The 20,047-nt window shown below is 46.7% G+C and overlaps 3 protein-coding genes and 1 pseudogene across 3 annotated transcripts; 3 read left to right on the forward strand and 1 right to left on the reverse strand.

The window, feature by feature from the left end:
- The first annotated feature begins 851 nt into the window (after positions 1–851).
- On the forward strand, positions 852–2,393 carry LOC121451339 (pleiotropic regulator 1-like). Its single transcript, XM_041656810.1, has one exon. The coding sequence runs from the start codon at positions 852–854 to the stop codon at positions 2,391–2,393; it is 1,542 nt and encodes a 513-aa protein (XP_041512744.1).
- A 2,604-nt stretch (positions 2,394–4,997) lies between these two features.
- LOC121451340 (pleiotropic regulator 1-like) lies at positions 4,998–6,539 on the forward strand. The gene has a single exon (XM_041656811.1). The coding sequence runs from the start codon at positions 4,998–5,000 to the stop codon at positions 6,537–6,539; it is 1,542 nt and encodes a 513-aa protein (XP_041512745.1).
- A 2,593-nt stretch (positions 6,540–9,132) lies between these two features.
- LOC121451341 (pleiotropic regulator 1-like) lies at positions 9,133–10,674 on the forward strand. Its single transcript, XM_041656813.1, has one exon. The coding sequence runs from the start codon at positions 9,133–9,135 to the stop codon at positions 10,672–10,674; it is 1,542 nt and encodes a 513-aa protein (XP_041512747.1).
- Positions 10,675–12,231: 1,557 nt separating this feature from the next.
- On the reverse strand, positions 12,232–18,656 carry LOC121451342 (annotated as a pseudogene).
- Between the last annotated feature and the right edge of the window lie 1,391 nt (positions 18,657–20,047).

Genomic DNA, 20,047 nt, shown 5'->3' on the forward strand with positions numbered 1-20,047 from the left:
CACCTGTGCATGGGCACATACAAACCAGGCCTTTGCGTCGTTTCCAGGATGTCCAGGGCCTGATTTTATGCACATCACAGTCTAGCTAATGGTAGGTTTGTCATTTTACTTCCTCTTAGAACTTCGGAACACCCTTTGTAGCCTGGAACCCAGCAGCTCTCAGTTCCATGCCCACAGCCTTGGGCGAGAGGATCTGTTCCTTCAGGGCCCCAAGTCTTGTGAGTGACCTGTAAGGACTGGAATAAGGATGAGCTAGATGAACCGTCCATCCGAGGCAGCCTACTCTGCCTCTGATTTCTGACATTTACAGATACCCGTTTGACTCCAAGTTCAGGTGAACATGGAAAGCAATGATTTCCCCGTTGGGGTGAGTAGAAATGGGTTCAGACGCTGGTCTGAGGCAGTATGGATGAGATCGCAGAGGAGCGTGTGGTACCCTGGTGGGCACTCGATCTAGGCAGTCACACTGTCAGACTGCTTATTGTAGTGATATTTCATTTGTGTTTTAGTAAATCAAGCTTTCCTGAAGATCAGAGTGTAAAACAAACACCCTGGTCAGCCTCACAGACCAGGCAGTGACATCACACACCTTTAATCCAAGTTGCCAGACTAGTTGGCCATAGAAACTGGGCGGGAGTGGTACACGCCCTTAATCCCCGCCCTAGAGAGGGATATAAGACAGGAGGAGACAGCTCTCGGCCAGTCTCATTCTGAGGATTCCTGGAGGCAGGATCGCCACCATACTCGGACTAAAAATCTTCATTTAAAAGAAGTTTTAAGGGAGAATAGTGGCGGCGAATTCTGCATCGAGTTAGTTGGCTGCTGGAGGAGCGGGCTGAGCCATGGCGACTATGGTGGAGGAGGTCCAGAAGCATTCCGTACACACACTGGTGTGGAGGTCACTGAAGAGGACCCATGACATGTTTGTAGCTGATAATGGAAAACCTGTGCCTTTGGATGAAGAGAGTCACAAGCGGAAGATGGCAATCAAGCTTCGTAATGAGTATGGTCCTGTCTTGCACATGCCCACTTCTAAAGAGAACCTTAAGGAGAAGGGACCTCAGAACGTGGCAGAGTCATATCCCCATAAACAGTATCCTGCCAATCAAGGACAAGAAGTTGAATACCTGGTGACAGGTACACATCCATACCCGCCAGGACCCGGTGTTGCCCTGACCGCCGCCACCAAGGTCCAGAGAATGCCCAGTGAGTCAGCCGCACAGTCCTTAGCTGTGGCGCTGCCGAATCAGGCCCGAGCTGATGCAAATGGTACTGGACCTGCTGGGAGTGAGTACCGACACCCAGGAGCTTCTGACCGTTCCCAGCCCACAGCAGTGAAGTCTGTGATCATGGAGGCCGGCAATACCAAGAACTCTGCATTATTGGCTAAAAAAGCCCCTACCATGCCCAAACCCCAGTGGCACCCACCGTGGAAACTCTGTAGGGTTATCAGTGGGCATCTTGGCTGGGTTCGGTGCATTGCCGTGGAACCTGGCAATCAGTGGTTCGTTACCGGCTCTGCCGACAGAACTATCAAGATTTGGGACTTGGCTAGTGGCAAATTGAAGCTGTCCTTGACTGGGCACATCAGCACGGTGCGTGGTGTGATTGTGAGCACGAGGAGCCCCTACTTGTTCTCTTGTGGAGAAGACAAGCAAGTGAAGTGCTGGGATCTTGAGTACAACAAGGTTATACGGCACTATCATGGCCATCTAAGTGCAGTGTATGGTCTGGATTTGCATCCAACAATCGACGTCCTGGTGACTTGTAGTCGAGATTCAACTGCACGCATCTGGGACGTGAGGACTAAAGCCAGTGTGCACACGTTGTCCGGACACACAAATGCAGTTGCTACCGTGAGATGCCAGGCTGCAGAACCACAGATTATCACCGGGAGTCACGATACCACAATACGATTATGGGATCTGGTGGCTGGAAAGACAAGAGTGACATTGACGAATCATAAGAAATCTGTCAGGGCTGTGGTCTTACATCCACGACATTACACATTTGCATCTGGGTCTCCAGATAACATAAAGCAGTGGAAGTTCCCTGACGGAGGCTTCATTCAGAATCTCTCCGGTCACAACGCCATCATCAACACGCTGGCAGTCAATGCCGACGGAGTACTTGTGTCTGGAGCCGACAATGGCACCATGCACCTTTGGGACTGGAGGACTGGCTACAATTTTCAGCGGGTCCGTGCTGCTGTCCAGCCAGGGTCTTTGGACAGTGACTCAGGAATTTTTGCTTGTGCTTTTGATCAGTCACAAAGCCGGTTGCTAACAGCACAAGCTGACAAAACCATCAAAGTTTACAGGGAGGACGAGACTGCAAGGGAAGAAACTCACCCAGTCAGCTGGAAACCAGAGATTATCAAGAGGATAATCTGAGTCAATTGGGAGCATGGGGACCTTGGGGGACGGTTGAAGGGAGGAGGGGAGAGGCAAGGAGGCGAGCAGAGAAAAATGTAGAGCTCAACAAATATCAATAAAAATTTTAAAAAAATAAAAAATAAAAAGAGGAATTTATTCTTTTTTATGGGTAGGTGAACATACATGTGTGTGAGAATATGGAAACCAAAGGGTGTTCTTTGGGTGCTGTTTACCTTCAGTTTTCTCTCTCTCTCTCTCTCTCTCTCTCTCTCTCTCTCTCTCTCTCTTTGTTTTGTTTGTTTTTGTTTCTCAAGATGGGGGTTCTCTGTGTAACCACCCTAGCTGTCCTGGAACTAGCTCGAACCCACAGAGATCCACCTGCCTCTGTCTCCGGAGTGCTGGGATTAAAGGCCTTGTGCTATCACTGCCTGGCCTGTTTGTTTTAAAGGATTTATGTGGATGAATGTTTTCCCCGCATATGCACTATGTTGGATCCCTTGGAACTTGGGTTATGAATTGCTGTGAGCCACGCTGGGTGCTGGGAACTGAACCTGCATCGATTACAACAGCAGTAAGTGCTATCGAGCCATTTCTTCAGTCCCTTACTTATTCTTTGAGGCGGGGTCTCTTATGGATCCAGAACTTCACATGTGGGTGTGGCTGCAAGCTCTCAGAATCTGTCTCTCCGGGGCTGGTTTTATAAGCATGGTCTGTCCGGCCTGACTTTTGTTTTGTTTTTAATAGAGTCTCCATGAACCAAATTCATTTCCTCACAAGAGCACTTTGTGGCTGAGCCATCTCCATAGCTCTCACTATTCATAAATAATAGGTTTAAGAGCTGCCTCAGGACGGGAGGTGTAGCTCTTGGTAGAGTCCTTGCCTGGTGTCTGCTTTGCTTCTCCTTTCTGTGTTATCTTGTGACTGAAAGCAACCTGGGGTAAGTGAAGTTAAAACAAGCCAGGACCAGCTGCTGCCTAGGAATGGTACTGAGTCCAGTGGACTGGGATCTTCTAAGTCAATGAGCCTCCCCGCATTAAAAAAAAATCCCCACAAAATCCCCACAGGCCAAACTTTTTTTGTTTTTTTGTTTTGTCGAGACAGGGATTCTCCATAGCGTTGGAGCCTGTCCTGGAGCTAGCTCTTGTAGACCCGGCTGGCCTCGAACTCACAGGGATCCGACAGCCTCCGCTCCCGAGTGCTGGGATTAAAGGCATGCACCACCACTGCCCAGCAAGGCCCATCTGATTTAGGCAATCCCACAGTTGTGGTTTCCTATCCCAGGTGACAATAGTTTACTGTTAAGTTGACAGAAGTGATTACTCTGTATATATGAATGCACCTTTGGGGCTCAGAGGCCAGTTTCATGGATTTTGCTCTCTCTCCGAGATATCAAACTCAGGTTGGTATGCTGGTGTGGCACACAGTGCCTTTACCCCCACCTCACTGTCCTGTCCTCATCTTGACCACCTACTGAGAAACATTCTAAGGAATAAGGAAGGGCACCCTTGAGCCCTGACCTTGGATTACTTGGCCTTTGGATTTTCCAGAGACAGCCAGGAAACACAAAGTTTTAAGAACATAGTAAGCGGGGCCAGGCGGTGGTGGCTCCTGCCTTTGAAACCAGCACTCAAGAGGGGGGCAGAGGCAGGTGGATCTCTGTGAGTTCAAGGAGAGCCTGGTCTACAAGAGCTAGTTCCAGGACAGGTTCCACTACATTCCCCATTACTTCACTCATTGCAGTTGGGGTCAGAAACAGGTACTCAGTGAGAAGCACCTGTGCATGGGCACATACAAACCAGGCCTTTGCGTCGTTTCCAGGATGTCCAGGGCCTGATTTTATGCACATCACAGTCTAGCTAATGGTAGGTTTGTCATTTTACTTCCTCTTAGAACTTCGGAACACCCTTTGTAGCCTGGAACCCAGCAGCTCTCAGTTCCATGCCCACAGCCTTGGGCGAGAGGATCTGTTCCTTCAGGGCCCCAAGTCTTGTGAGTGACCTGTAAGGACTGGAATAAGGATGAGCTAGATGAACCGTCCATCCGAGGCAGCCTACTCTGCCTCTGATTTCTGACATTTCTAGATACCCGTTTGACTCCAAGTTCAGGTGAACATGGAAAGCAATGATTTAACCGTTGGGGTGAGTAGAAATGGGTTCAGACGCTGGTCTGAGGCAGTATGGATGAGATCGCAGAGGAGCGTGTGGTACCCTGGTGGGCACTCGATCTAGGCAGTCACACTGTCAGACTGCTTATTGTAGTGATATTTCATTTGTGTTTTAGTAAATCAAGCTTTCCTGAAGATCAGAGTGTAAAACAAACACCCTGGTCAGCCTCACAGACCAGGCAGTGACATCACACACCTTTAATCCAAGTTGCCAGACTAGTTGGCCATAGAAACTGGGCGGGAGTGGTACACGCCCTTAATCCCCGCCCTAGAGAGGGATATAAGACAGGAGGAGACAGCTCTCGGCCAGTCTCATTCTGAGGATTCCTGGAGGCAGGATCGCCACCATACTCGGACTAAAAATCTTCATTTAAAAGAAGTTTTAAGGGAGAATAGTGGCGGCGAATTCTGCATCGAGTTAGTTGGCTGCTGGAGGAGCGGGCTGAGCCATGGCGACTATGGTGGAGGAGGTCCAGAAGCATTCCGTACACACACTGGTGTGGAGGTCACTGAAGAGGACCCATGACATGTTTGTAGCTGATAATGGAAAACCTGTGCCTTTGGATGAAGAGAGTCACAAGCGGAAGATGGCAATCAAGCTTCGTAATGAGTATGGTCCTGTCTTGCACATGCCCACTTCTAAAGAGAACCTTAAGGAGAAGGGACCTCAGAACGTGGCAGAGTCATATCCCCATAAACAGTATCCTGCCAATCAAGGACAAGAAGTTGAATACCTGGTGACAGGTACACATCCATACCCGCCAGGACCCGGTGTTGCCCTGACCGCCGCCACCAAGGTCCAGAGAATGCCCAGTGAGTCAGCCGCACAGTCCTTAGCTGTGGCGCTGCCAAATCAGGCCCGAGCTGATGCAAATGGTACTGGACCTGCTGGGAGTGAGTACCGACACCCAGGAGCTTCTGACCGTTCCCAGCCCACAGCAGTGAAGTCTGTGATCATGGAGGCCGGCAATACCAAGAACTCTGCATTATTGGCTAAAAAAGCCCCTACCATGCCCAAACCCCAGTGGCACCCACCGTGGAAACTCTGTAGGGTTATCAGTGGGCATCTTGGCTGGGTTCGGTGCATTGCCGTGGAACCTGGCAATCAGTGGTTCGTTACCGGCTCTGCCGACAGAACTATCAAGATTTGGGACTTGGCTAGTGGCAAATTGAAGCTGTCCTTGACTGGGCACATCAGCACGGTGCGTGGTGTGATTGTGAGCACGAGGAGCCCCTACTTGTTCTCTTGTGGAGAAGACAAGCAAGTGAAGTGCTGGGATCTTGAGTACAACAAGGTTATACGGCACTATCATGGCCATCTAAGTGCAGTGTATGGTCTGGATTTGCATCCAACAATCGACGTCCTGGTGACTTGTAGTCGAGATTCAACTGCACGCATCTGGGACGTGAGGACTAAAGCCAGTGTGCACACGTTGTCCGGACACACAAATGCAGTTGCTACCGTGAGATGCCAGGCTGCAGAACCACAGATTATCACCGGGAGTCACGATACCACAATACGATTATGGGATCTGGTGGCTGGAAAGACAAGAGTGACATTGACGAATCATAAGAAATCTGTCAGGGCTGTGGTCTTACATCCACGACATTACACATTTGCATCTGGGTCTCCAGATAACATAAAGCAGTGGAAGTTCCCTGACGGAGGCTTCATTCAGAATCTCTCCGGTCACAACGCCATCATCAACACGCTGGCAGTCAATGCCGACGGAGTACTTGTGTCTGGAGCCGACAATGGCACCATGCACCTTTGGGACTGGAGGACTGGCTACAATTTTCAGCGGGTCCGTGCTGCTGTCCAGCCAGGGTCTTTGGACAGTGACTCAGGAATTTTTGCTTGTGCTTTTGATCAGTCACAAAGCCGGTTGCTAACAGCACAAGCTGACAAAACCATCAAAGTTTACAGGGAGGACGAGACTGCAAGGGAAGAAACTCACCCAGTCAGCTGGAAACCAGAGATTATCAAGAGGATAATCTGAGTCAATTGGGAGCATGGGGACCTTGGGGGACGGTTGAAGGGAGGAGGGGAGAGGCAAGGAGGCGAGCAGAGAAAAATGTAGAGCTCAACAAATATCAATAAAAATTTTAAAAAAATAAAAAATAAAAAGAGGAATTTATTCTTTTTTATGGGTAGGTGAACATACATGTGTGTGAGAATATGGAAACCAAAGGGTGTTCTTTGGGTGCTGTTTACCTTCAGTTTTCTCTCTCTCTCTCTCTCTCTCTCTCTCTCTCTCTCTCTCTCTCTTTGTTTTGTTTGTTTTTGTTTCTCAAGATGGGGGTTCTCTGTGTAACCACCCTAGCTGTCCTGGAACTAGCTCGAACCCACAGAGATCCACCTGCCTCTGTCTCCGGAGTGCTGGGATTAAAGGCCTTGTGCTATCACTGCCTGGCCTGTTTGTTTTAAAGGATTTATGTGGATGAATGTTTTCCCCGCATATGCACTATGTTGGATCCCTTGGAACTTGGGTTATGAATTGCTGTGAGCCACGCTGGGTGCTGGGAACTGAACCTACATCGATTACAACAGCAGTAAGTGCTATCGAGCCATTTCTTCAGTCCCTTACTTATTCTTTGAGGCGGGGTCTCTTATGGATCCGGAACTTCACATGTGGGTGTGGTTGCAAGCTCTCAGAATCTGTCTCTCCAGGGCTGGTTTTATAAGCATGGTATGTCCGGCCTGACTTTTTTTTTTTTTTAATAGAGTCTCCATGAACCAAATTCATTTCCTCACAAGAGCACTTTGTGGCTGAGCCATCTCCATAGCTCTCACTATTCATAAATATTAGGTTTAAGAGCTGCCTCAGGATGGGAGGTGTAGCTCTTGGTAGAGTCCTTGCCTGGTGTCTGCTTTGCTTCTCCTTTCTGTGTTATCTTGTGACTGACAGCAACCTGGGGTAAGTGAAGTTAAAACAAGCCAGGACCAGCTGCTGCCTAGGAATGGTACTGAGTCCAGTGGACTGGGATCTTCTAAGTCAATGAGCCTCCCCGCATTAAAAAAAAAAATCCCACAAAATCCCCACAGGCCAACCTTTTTTTGTTTTTTTGTTTTGTCAAGACAGGGATTCTCCATAGCGTTGGAGCCTGTCCTGGAGCTAGCTCTTGTAGACCCGGCTGGCCTCGAACTCACAGGGATCCGACAGCCTCTGCTCCCGAGTGCTGGGATTAAAGGCATGCACCACCACCGCCCAGCAAGGCCCATCTGATTTAGGCAATCCCACAGTTGTGGTTTCCTATCCCAGGTGACAATAGTTTACTGTTAAGTTGACAGAAGTGATTACTCTGTATATATGAATGCACCTATGGGGCTCAGAGGCCAGTTTCATGGATTTTGCTCTCTCTCCGAGATATCAAACTCAGGTTGGTATGCTGGTGTGGCACACAGTGCCTTTACCCCCACCTCACTGTCCTGTCCTCATCTTGACCACCTACTGAGAAACATCCTAAGGAATAAGGAAGGGCACCCTTGAGCCCTGACCTTGGATTACTTGGCCTTTGGATTTTCCAGAGACAGCCAGGAAACACAAAGTTTTAAGAACATAGTAAGCGGGGCCAGGCGGTGGTGGCTCCTGCCTTTGAAACCAGCACTCAAGAGGGGGGCAGAGGCAGGTGGATCTCTGTGAGTTCAAGGAGAGCCTGGTCTACAAGAGCTAGTTCCAGGACAGGTTCCACTACATTCCCCATTACTTCACTCATTGCAGTTGGGGTCAGAAACAGGTACTCAGTGAGAAGCACCTGTGCATGGGCACATACAAACCAGGCCTTTGCGTCGTTTCCAGGATGTCCAGGGCCTGATTTTATGCACATCACAGTCTAGCTAATGGTAGGTTTGTCATTTTACTTCCTCTTAGAACTTCGGAACACCCTTTGTAGCCTGGAACCCAGCAGCTCTCAGTTCCATGCCCACAGCCTTGGGCGAGAGGATCTGTTCCTTCAGGGCCCCAAGTCTTGTGAGTGACCTATAAGGACTGGAATAAGGATGAGCTAGATGAACCGTCCATCCGAGGCAGCCTACTCTGCCTCTGATTTCTGACATTTACAGATACCCGTTTGACTCCAAACATGGAAAGCAATGATTTCCCCGTTGGGGTGAGTAGAATGGGTTCAGATGCTGGTCTGAGGCAGCATTGATGAGATCGCAGAGGAGCGTGTGGTACCCTGGTGGGCACTAGATCTAGGCAGTCACACTGTCAGACTGCTTATTGTAGTGATATTTCATTTGTGTTTTAGTAAATCAAGCTTTCCTGAAGATCAGAGTGTAAAACAAACACCCTGGTCAGCCTCACAGACCAGGCAGTGACATCACACACCTTTAATCCAAGTTGCCAGACTAGTTGGCCATAGAAACTGGGCGGGAGTGGTACACGCCCTTAATCCCCGCCCTAGAGAGGGATATAAGACAGGAGGAGACAGCTCTCGGCCAGTCTCATTCTGAGGATTCCTGGAGGCAGGATCGCCACCATACTCGGACTAAAAATCTTCATTTAAAAGAAGTTTTAAGGGAGAATAGTGGCGGCGAATTCTGCATCGAGTTAGTTGGCTGCTGGAGGAGCGGGCTGAGCCATGGCGACTATGGTGGAGGAGGTCCAGAAGCATTCTGTACACACACTGGTGTGGAGGTCACTGAAGAGGACCCATGACATGTTTGTAGCTGATAATGGAAAACCTGTGCCTTTGGATGAAGAGAGTCACAAGCGGAAGATGGCAATCAAGCTTCGTAATGAGTATGGTCCTGTCTTGCATATGCCCACTTCTAAAGAGAACCTTAAGGAGAAGGGACCTCAGAACGTGGCAGAGTCATATCCCCATAAACAGTATCCTGCCAATCAAGGACAAGAAGTTGAATACCTGGTGACAGGTACACATCCATACCCGCCAGGACCCGGTGTTGCCCTGACCGCCGCCACCAAGGTCCAGAGAATGCCCAGTGAGTCAACCGCACAGTCCTTAGCTGTGGCGCTGCCAAATCAGGCCCGAGCTGATGCAAATGGTACTGGACCTGCTGGGAGTGAGTACCGACACCCAGGAGCTTCTGACCGTTCCCAGCCCACAGCAGTGAAGTCTGTGATCATGGTGGCCGGCAATACCAAGAACTCTGCATTAATGGCTAAAAAAGCCCCTACCATGCCCAAACCCCAGTGGCACCCACCGTGGAAACTCTGTAGGGTTATCAGTGGGCATCTTGGCTGGGTTCGGTGCATTGCCGTGGAACCTGGCAATCAGTGGTTCGTTACCGGCTCTGCCGACAGAACTATCAAGATTTGGGACTTGGCTAGCGGCAAATTGAAGCTGTCCTTGACTGGGCACATCAGCACGGTGCGTGGTGTGATTGTGAGCACGAGGAGCCCCTACTTGTTCTCTTGTGGAGAAGACAAGCAAGTGAAGTGCTGGGATCTTGAGTACAACAAGGTTATAAGGCACTATCATGGCCATCTAAGTGCAGTGTACGGTCTGGATTTGCATCCAACAATCGACGTCCTGGTGACTTGTAGTCGAGATTCAACTGCACGCATCTGGGACGTGAGGACTAAAGCCAGTGTGCACACGTTGTCCGGACACACAAATGCAGTTGCTACCGTGAGATGCCAGGCTGCAGAACCACAGATTATCACCGGGAGTCACGATACCACAATACGATTATGGGATCTGGTGGCTGGAAAGACAAGAGTAACATTGATGAATCATAAGAAATCTGTCAGGGCTGTGGTCTTACATCCACGACATTACACATTTGCATCTGGGTCTCCAGATAACATAAAGCAGTGGAAGTTCCCTGACGGAGGCTTCATTCAGAATCTCTCCGGTCACAACGCCATCATCAACACGCTGGCAGTCAATGCCGACGGAGTACTTGTGTCTGGAGCCGACAATGGCACCATGCACCTTTGGGACTGGAGGACCGGCTACAATTTTCAGCGGGTCCATGCTGCTGTCCAGCCAGGGTCTTTGGACAGTGACTCAGGAATTTTTGCTTGTGCTTTTGATCAGTCGCAAAGCCGGTTGCTAACAGCACAAGCTGACAAAACCGTCAAAGTTTACAGGGAGGACGAGACTGCAAGGGAAGAAACTCACCCAGTCAGCTGGAAACCAGAAATTATCAAGAGGATAATCTGAGTCAATTGGGAGCATGGGGACCTTGGGGGACGGTTGAAGGGAGGAGGGGAGAGGCAAGGAGGCGAGCAGAGAAAAATGTAGAGCTCAACATACATCAATAAAAAGTTTAAAAAAATAAAAAGAGGAATTTATTCTTTTTTATGGGTAGGTGAACATACATGTGTGTGAGAATATGGAAAACAAAGGGTGTTCTTTGGGTGCTGTTTACCTTCAGTTCTCTCTCTCTCTCTCTCTCTCTCTCTCTCTCTCTCTCTTTGTTTTGTTTGTTTTTGTTTCTCAAGATGGGGGTTCTCTGTGTAACCACCCTAGCTGTCCTGGAACTAGCTCGAACCCACAGAGATCCACCTGCCTCTGTCTCCAGAGTGCTGGGATTAAAGGCTTTGTGCTATCACTGCCTGGCCTGTTTGTTTTAAAGGAGAGATTCTGAATGAAGCCTCTATCAGGGTACTTTCTAGGTCCATATTTTGGTTTGGCACGAGAGCCTTTAACCCGATCTGAGCTCATCACATTACTCTGCAGACAAACTGTCTCTGTTTAACAACAGCCAGTATGTGCTGCTCCTGGTTTTTTTTTGTTTGAATGTGCATTACCTGAGAAGAGATGTTGGCTAAATCTGATCATTTAAGAGTTTAGAGGTCTGGTGCTTCCTCCCTTTGTAATTGGAGGATGTCTTATAGAGGTGCTAATTCATGGCCTACCTGACTGCTAGATGTGTGCTTGACTTGAGCCCTGGCACCTGGTTGCCTAGGAGACAGCCTTATATGTTTTCCCTGCTCAATTGATGTGGATATATAAGATGTTTGGAGAATAAAGGGTGAGCTGGCTTTTTCTATGATGACCATGTAAGCTGTGTCAGTTTATTCCTCGCGACTCCATTCCAGCCGGGTTAGGGAATCTGTGTTGTACCCACAGGGGCTCCAACATAATGGCGCCGATAACGTGGGGCTCAACCACTGAACCCTGAGATTAAAAGCAACGTGCTGCTGACTACTAAACCCCGAGATTAAAAGCAACCAAAAAGCTCCCCAAAAGGTAAGGAAGGGGTGACCAGACATGAGGAACCCCCGAGAAGAAATCGGTGGATGCTTAAGTAGTGAGTGCTCAGAAATAGAGATGTAGACTAGAGAAAGAAATGTAGAATAGCGGGACAAAATTTGAGTCGGGTGTAAAAGTTTGTAAGTAAGTCATATATGAGATAAGGAAAAAGTATTCGGGTATATATGTTGGTAACGTAAGTCAGAGAGGAGCAAAAACAATAACAAGGGTATTACCATTGAACCAACTCTCCAGCCCTTGACCATTTCTCTTTTCTTCCTCTTAAATCACATGTTCATGGGGAGAGGGGTACATCAGTGTGTATGGGGTCAGAGTACAGCTTCCAGGAGTCATTTCTCTCCTTCCATGAGGATGGATGGCAGGCCTGATGGTAATATTCTTTAAGCCTTTGGTAATAACATCACTACTATAGGTTAGTTTCAAAGTAGTTTATTTAAATAATTACTTAGCTTAGCCCTATGTGGTGGGTACCATTTAAAAGGTGCATACCCCTAGGATACTCTAAATCAGCAATTCTCTGCCTGTGGGTGAAGACCCATTTAGGTGGTTGGAGGAGATGTTCACAGGGGTAGCCTAAGACCATTGGGGAAACATTTACATTATGATTCAAAACAACAAAATCACTTATTTCAATAACAATGAAAGTGATTTTATTGTTGGGGGTTACAACAACATGAGGAATTCCATTAGGAAGATTGAGAACCACACCTCTAAATAGTATTTTGCAGTATTACACAGAAATATAACAGGCATGAGTCCAATATTTGAAGGCAGCTGCTGATTTTGAGTCTGTCTAGAACGTGTTTGTCTTGACCAATGTAAATTGAGTCCTGACTCTGTTTTCGAGCCTTAGGAAATAGTCAAAATAAATGTGCTTCTTTCACACATCTTTAATCCCAACACCCAGGAGGCAGAGGCAGGCAGATCTCCGAGTTGGAGGCTAGCCTGGTCTACAGAGTGAGTTTCAGGACAGCCACAGCCACAGAGAGAAACCTTGTTTTGAAAAACTGAAAAAAGTGCTTTTTCAAAACCCAAATTCTACCCCCAAATAAATCTACCAAAGTGGGAGCCCACAGGGGAAAGGTATCAGGGCCAGGGGAGAGAGGTGGCGAGACACTGGGGCTAAGCCAGCTTCGTGCTCTGCTGGAATTCTGAGGCTTGGTAAGCATGGAAGTGGGACATTCAGATTAGTGCTAGGGTGTTCTGAGGGCAGGGCTAAGACTACTAGGGCCAAACATTGTGCAGGTGGGGTGGAAAAGTAGATCTTCTGCTCTTCTGAGTATCGTTCTGCAGGAGTCATGGCATCCCGGGAGGTCCAGTCATGCCAATGGAAATTGAAGCCTTCAAGCAGAGTGATGCAGCCAGCTCTTGTAGGCACACAATCAGGGGGCTTTCTGGGTGGCAAATTTGGCACTTCAATCCCTGGCAGTAACATTGCCCCTCGGATAGCAAACCAGCCCAAATCGGAGGTGTATGTACACACCTGCTATGTACTGGGGAGAAGGGAAAAGCAAGGCAGAGTGACAGAGGCCATTTTGACACTAAGTCCAGCTATCATTATTGCGAGCCTTTTTTGTCCTTCAATTTATTTTTATGTGCATGCAGTATCTACAGAGGCCTTTAACTCACAGAGATCCACATGCCTCTGCCTCCCGAGTGCTAGGAGTGCCACCACCTCCTGGCTCTTTTCCTGATTTTTAAGAAATTATTACTGTGCATATATGAATGTACCTATGGACCTCAGAGGGTAATTTCATGGATTTGGCTCTCTCTCCTTTCCTTGGGTCCCAGGGGTCAAACTCAGGTTGGTATGCTGCTGTGGCACACAGTGCCTTTATCCCCACCTCACTGTGCTGTCTTCTCTTCTCTTCATCACCTATTCAGAAAGATTCTAAGGCATAAAGAAGGGCTCCCTTGAGCCCTAACTTGCATTACTCCACCCCTGGATTTTCCAGAGACATCCAGGAAACACAAAGTTTTAAGAACAAAGCAGTCAAGCTGGGCAGTGGTTGCATATGCCCAGCCTTCAGGAGGCAAAGGCTGGAGATTTTTGTGAGTTTCAAGTCAACCTGGTCTACACACTTCCAGACTAGCCAGGTTATTTATCACACAGATAAATCCTCTCCCCAAAACAAACAAACAAAACAGATCCTGTCTGGCTTGGCTGCCTGTGCTTTAAATCCCAGTACTCCTAGGGCAAAGGTATCTCAATGAGTTCAAGGCCAGCTTACACAGTGAGTTCTAAGACAGCCTCAAGTGTAGAGACCTCGTTGAAAAACAAAAATAGAGCAGCAAGAGGTGAGGTGACTCAGTGAGGGAAGGTGTTTGCAGCCAAGCCTGACAACCTCGGTTCATCCCCAGGGACCCACATGGTGGAAGAAGAGACCTGACTCTAGCAGTTGTCCTGTGGTCTCCATAAGTGCATGCAGAACACAGAAAAAAAAAAGATTTATTTATTTAGTTAGTTTTTTTTTTTGAGACAGGGTTTCTGTATAATTTGGAGCCTGTCCTGGAACTCACTTTGTCTACCAGGCTGGCCTCAAACTCACGGAGATCTCCCTGCATCTTTCTCCCTAGTGCTGGGATTAAAGGCGTGTGCCCCCAATTGCCCGACTTATTTTTTTTTTAATATATACAGTGTTGTGCTTCCATGTATGCCTGCATATTAGAAGAGGGCACCAGATCTCATTGCAGATTGTTGTGAGCCACCATACAGTTGCTGGGAATTGAACTCAGAACCTCTGGAAGAGCAGCAGTCAGTGTTCTTAACTGCTAAACCATTTCTGCAGAGAGATTTTTGTTTTGTTTTGTTTTGTTTTGTTACGAGACAAGATCTCTCTGTAGCTTTGGTGCCTGTCCTGGAAGTAGCCCTTGTAGAACAGGCTGGCCTGGAACTCACAGAAATCTGCCTGCCTCTGCCTTCTGATTGCTAGGATTAAAGGAGTGCATCACCACCACCCGGCTGTAAGAGAGATTTTTAAAATATTAAAAGGGCCCAGGCTTTTGAACTGTGATCTCCTCAGGTAAACCAGAAAGCAGGCAGCCTATTTGTCAGGACCACAGATACTTTGTCCTGGGTTATGTATCAACGTCAGGAAAGGAAGGTGATGTAATGTGGAACCTCACAGGGATACTTGGAGGGGCTTTTACTAATTTTCTCTAAGTCCCCAATAATTCATTCACATGTATTCTCTATCCTTGGTCCCCCATGGGTCAGCATCCACATCTTGTCATTGGTAGTAGTAAGCAGCCCCGGCCACATGGGCTCCAGTCTGGGCTAGAATCTTAGGGCGCCGGTTGGGTTGGACCTCATAGTCAGCAATGACTTCTATTTGCAGTTCTGGAAACTTCTGGAACAGAATAAGGGGCTCCTGTTAGCATGATGGGAGTCACGACTGTTCCACGAAAGCCTAAGTTGTGTATTAACCTGGCCCTGGCTCATAAGCCCATGGTTTAGTTTTTTGAGACAGGGTGAAAATGGCCTTGAACTTGTTATACATTGCAAAGATGATAATCTTGCCTTTACCTCCCTACTGCTGGGATTCTCCATTAAAAGCCGTATTTCAAGGGAAAACATAACTTTAACCTCTATTTAAAAAGAAGTCAGGCCTGACAGACCTTGCATATAAAACCTGCCCTGGAGAAGCAGATCCTGAGTGCTTGCTAGTCACATCCACATGTCAAGTTCTGGATGAATAAGAGATTCTGCCTCAAAGAGTAAGGGACAGAAGAAATGGCTCAATAGCACTTATTGCTCTGGTAATAAATAGATACAAGTTCAATTCCCAGCACCCAGCTTGGCTCACAGCAATTCATAACCCAAGTTCCAAGGGATCCAACATAGTGCATATGCAGGGAAAACATTCATCCACATAAATTCTTTAGTTTTTTTTTTACTTTTTTTTCATATAAATTCTTTATAACAAACAAACAGGCCAGGCAGTGATAGCACAAGGTCGTTAATCCCAGCACTCTGGAGACAGAAGCAGGTTGATCTGTGGTTTCCAGCTAGTTCCAGGACAGCTAGGGTTGTTACACAGAGAAACCCCATCTTGAAAAACAAAAACAAACAAACAATCAAAAGAGAGAGAGAGAGAGAAACTGAAGGTAAACAGCACCCAAAGAACACCCTTTGGCTTCCATATTCTCACAAACATGTATGTTCACTTACACATAAAGAAAAATAAATTCTTCCTATTTATTATGTATTTTTTTTAAAAAAATTTTATTGATATTTGTTGAGCTCTACATTTCTCTCTGTACCCCTCTGGTACTCTGGAAGAGCAACAAGCAGTCTTTACCACTGAGCTCTCTCCAGCCCCCACAGATGAGCCTCTCAGCCACATACTGTATGTCAGTGTGTGATACATACAAAGCAGATAAAGGTTTTAGACACTGATTCCATGAATCGAAAGAGCCTAACTGATTAGTGTTAAATACATCATATGGCTTAATGAGGCAAGATTCTTATATATTTTCTATCATTAGTTTCAAAACATTCCATTAAATCAGACGAAAAACCCACATTATAAATGGGGTTTTTCAAATTTTCCATGACAAGGCTAGTAAACGATACTCTGAGTTGGGACTTGGATCTTGTTTTGTTTTATCTCTTCAAATAATATGGTGAGTTGGCATCCCACCACAAGGGCACTGGGCTTGGACAGGATCGTGGAGTTGTTAAAGCTACTAAACACTTAAGCCAACCAATGGTAATGGTTTCAAGCTGAAGAATGTAGTGGCTAGGGTGCAGGAACAGGAATGCAGGGCAATCTACATACTGCCCACCCCTTCTTTTTTTTTTTACTGTGTAAGTATATTACAGCTTGAAAAAGGACAGTTTTTAAAGGGTTCTTGTTCAACACTGGCATTCCAGTAAACAAAGACATCCTGCATGAGAGGGGCCCATAATAATAGACCAGAGCCCTCAAACCCCTATTGTCTAACGCTAGTATAGTCATGAAAGTTGACAGTGATGCTGGTGTAAATGAACCCAATACATTGCCAGCTATATAGTTTCTAGTACACACAATGATATACTGTAGATAATCACTGAGAACAGTAACAAGTGACTATGTTACTGGTACACACACACACACACACACACACAAATACTATACTATACAATTTACCCATGGAGCATACTGCTTTTTAGAAATAGGAATATGCTGTGTTAAGCCACAGTAGCCTGGGCATGGTGGTACATACTCTTACTCCTAGCTATTCAAAGCTTGAGATGAGAACACTGAAAAGTCAAGTCCAGCTTGGATAACTTTGTGAGACCCTATCTCAAACTAAAATACATTTTTAAAAAGGAGCTGGGGAGATGGCTTAGCAGTAAAGAGCACTAGCTGTTTCCAGAGAACCCTGGCTGGAACTAGTATCCTCAGGGCAACTCACAATCCTCTAATTCCAGTTCCGTGAAATCTGATGCCCTCATCTGGTCTGCAGAGGTATTACATGCATGTGGGACACAAACTTAAATCTAGGCAAATATCCATTTACATCAAATATTATATTTTATAGGGAAGGGAATGTGTAACTTGATTTTAAAACCCTTTGTTTTATAGAAAACAAAATCCTCAAGGCCAGGAAGTCAATGTCCTCACAGATGGTAATAAGAATGGGCAGTAAATACCACATGCAAAGCACACCTCTAAGGAGACAGAATTTTGTGTATTAGAAACTCAGATCTTTTCAGTTCCTGTTAATCTTTTGTAAGACTATCATTTTACCTCAATAAATATTTTGAATAAATACCAATAGTGCTCTATTGAGAAACACACCATTGTTGTATAAGCTCAAGTTGAGTACATTAAAACCCTATCTTATTCTAAAGTCGTGAATAAAGTATTTTTTTTCCAAAAAAACAAAAGTTTTAGTTTTAATTGTGTGTGTGTGTGTGGTGGCAGTGAGTTACGGGCACTTAAGTACAATTACCCACAGAGTCCAGAAGAGGGCATCTGATTCCCTGAAGCTAGAGTTACAGGTGGTTATGAGCCATCCAATGTGGATGCTGAGAACCAAACTTGGGTCTTCTGCCAAGAGCTACATGCTGTCAGCCACCAAGTCATCTCTCCAGCCTTGAATAAACCTTCTAAAAGTAAATATGGATTCTAGAAGTAAAAAAAGGATAAGATTCACTGATGCTGAGCTGTGGAACAATCTTTGTACACTGTAAATATGTATTACTTTCATTGGTTAATAAGGAGCTGACCTGTCTATAGCTGGGCAGGAAGAGACTGGGTGGGAGAGCCAGAGTAGGAGGATGCTGGGAAGAAGAGTGGAGTTTGAGAAGTCGCCAGCCAGACTCGGAAGACACAACATAGAAAGTACATAAGTGAGCTAAGCAAGCCTCGGGGCAGCACATGGATGAATAGAAATAGGTTATTTTAAGTTATAAGAGCTAGCTAAAAATAAGCCTAAGCCATTGGATGAGCATTTATGGTAAATACTAGGTCTGTGGTTATCTGGGAACTGGCTGGCGGGACAGAAAGATCTGCCTACAGGCCCATGACTAATAAAGCCTCAGGGACTCTAGATTTCCCTAGCAAGTCTGCCCCTAGCACAGAAAAAGACTCAGTAGCACCCACCTAGGTCCACACCATGCTATATGCAGTGGCTCAGAATATGGGTGATGGAGCCCACTGCTTGACCTTCCGTGTACCCTGCTTAACTTCTCTGTGCTTACTGACTGTCAGGCTGTGGGAATACAAATTAACTTAAATAAACAAGCAACGTAAGCTGACTTGTGAGAAAAGCCTTTTCTTGATTCATTTAATCTGACAGCAAAGCTTGATCTTCTTACTCACTGAGCAGCAAACACTGACGGGCCTCCAGACAGTGTGAGCACAGTGAGCATGGCTCTGGCAGGCCTTGTCCTTCTCCTCCACTCCCTCAGCCTTGCTAAAACCATTAGAGGACATTCCTAAAGCTAGCCACCAAGGTCTGTTTCCTTATTGGCCACTCCTTCCTCCTGAGGCTGACTACCAAAGTCCAGCAATCAGAAGCCCCCTTTGATTCTCCTAATTAACATGCCCAATTAGAATTAAAGACCTCATCCCAGCATGCAGTTTTCCCCTCTACCTTCATAAACCACCATTTGCCTATGTGCCATGCCTGTCTCCCCTCTATCCAGAGGCGGTACTTTATACCTCTGGGACAATAACCCTTCCCCCCCATTTCCTTGTTCCTTCCCCTCTCCCTTGTCCTCTATCTCCTTCACCACCACATGCTGGCCTATTCTAACACAGAACTCTCCATTTTCTCTTCTTAAAAATGATACCTGCAAGGTCATTTGCTGCTGTTTTCTGCCTCAGTAAGAAAGAACCATTTTAACTTTTCTTCTTGAGTAATAAGGGATCTCTCTGTGAAAAAAGGTGTTCCGGTGGGATCTGTATCTGACCTGGAGTCCTGAAGGAAGCCTACATAATTCGGGGGGGGGGGGGGCGGTCTCCTTCAAAAGTTGCCACTTCCAAAACAATTCCCATGGGACACTGGGCCAAATACCATCAGGGCAATTAAGGGACCGCATGTGAACTGTCATCTTCCTGAACTTCATATGAGGGTCAGCACATATAAATCATGGTTCTGCTTTGCCTTTCTCTGTCGTACCTATCCCCATTTGACTGTGTGGAAAACCCACTTGCTTTTATGTAACTCCCACCACCAGAACCAGGCCAATGGTTGTTTATCACTATACTCCCAGCACTCCGCAAAGTGCTGGTATTTAGTAAGTGCTCAATATAGCAACAGATACACAGAATAACTGCTAAGAATGATGTCCAGATGAATGGATAATTAGTCCTTTTAATGTAGAAGAAAGATTATTACACATGGCCAGTGGCCCTTCAACCAGATAGACGGCTTACTTGGCAATGGAACATATTAAAAACCTCACCTCTGGCTTGATACTGGGTCTTGCCTTAATGCCCTGGCTGGCCTTGATCTCAGTGATCCTCCTGCTTCAGGCCCAGAGGACTGAATTAGAAGTATGTGCCAGTGTGCCTGGCAGTGAGAAGTCCTCTGGATGTGTATTTCCTGGGTGTTCCTCAGCCCCAGGCAGCAGCCTGCTCTGCTTGCACCCAGAAAAGTCACGAAGACTTACAGTATCAGTGATGAGCATGAGGAGGAACTAAGAAACCAAACTAACACCTTGCCCAAGATAGCCACAATAAAATCTCAAACCTCCGAGGAGAACAGTCTGGCTTGGAGGCCTCACCACAATAAGTGTACAATTAGGGTTATTTCTGTGTATGCTCAGGGTGAGCCCAGGACCTCACATGTGCTCTACAAGGACTTTTCCAATGAGCTAGGC

The sequence above is a fragment of the Microtus oregoni genome, unplaced genomic scaffold (genome assembly GCF_018167655.1).
Source record: "Microtus oregoni isolate MIOR12 unplaced genomic scaffold, Mior012 000008F_ref0000371, whole genome shotgun sequence".
NCBI classification, from domain to species: domain Eukaryota; kingdom Metazoa; phylum Chordata; class Mammalia; order Rodentia; family Cricetidae; genus Microtus; species Microtus oregoni.

What these genes read in the sequence shown, in the direction of transcription:
- LOC121451339 (XM_041656810.1), top strand. Translation starts at nt 852, where the DNA reads ATGGTGGAGGAGGTCCAGAAGCATTCCGTACACACACTGGTGTGGAGG.
- LOC121451340 (XM_041656811.1), top strand. Translation starts at nt 4,998, where the DNA reads ATGGTGGAGGAGGTCCAGAAGCATTCCGTACACACACTGGTGTGGAGG.
- LOC121451341 (XM_041656813.1), top strand. Translation starts at nt 9,133, where the DNA reads ATGGTGGAGGAGGTCCAGAAGCATTCTGTACACACACTGGTGTGGAGG.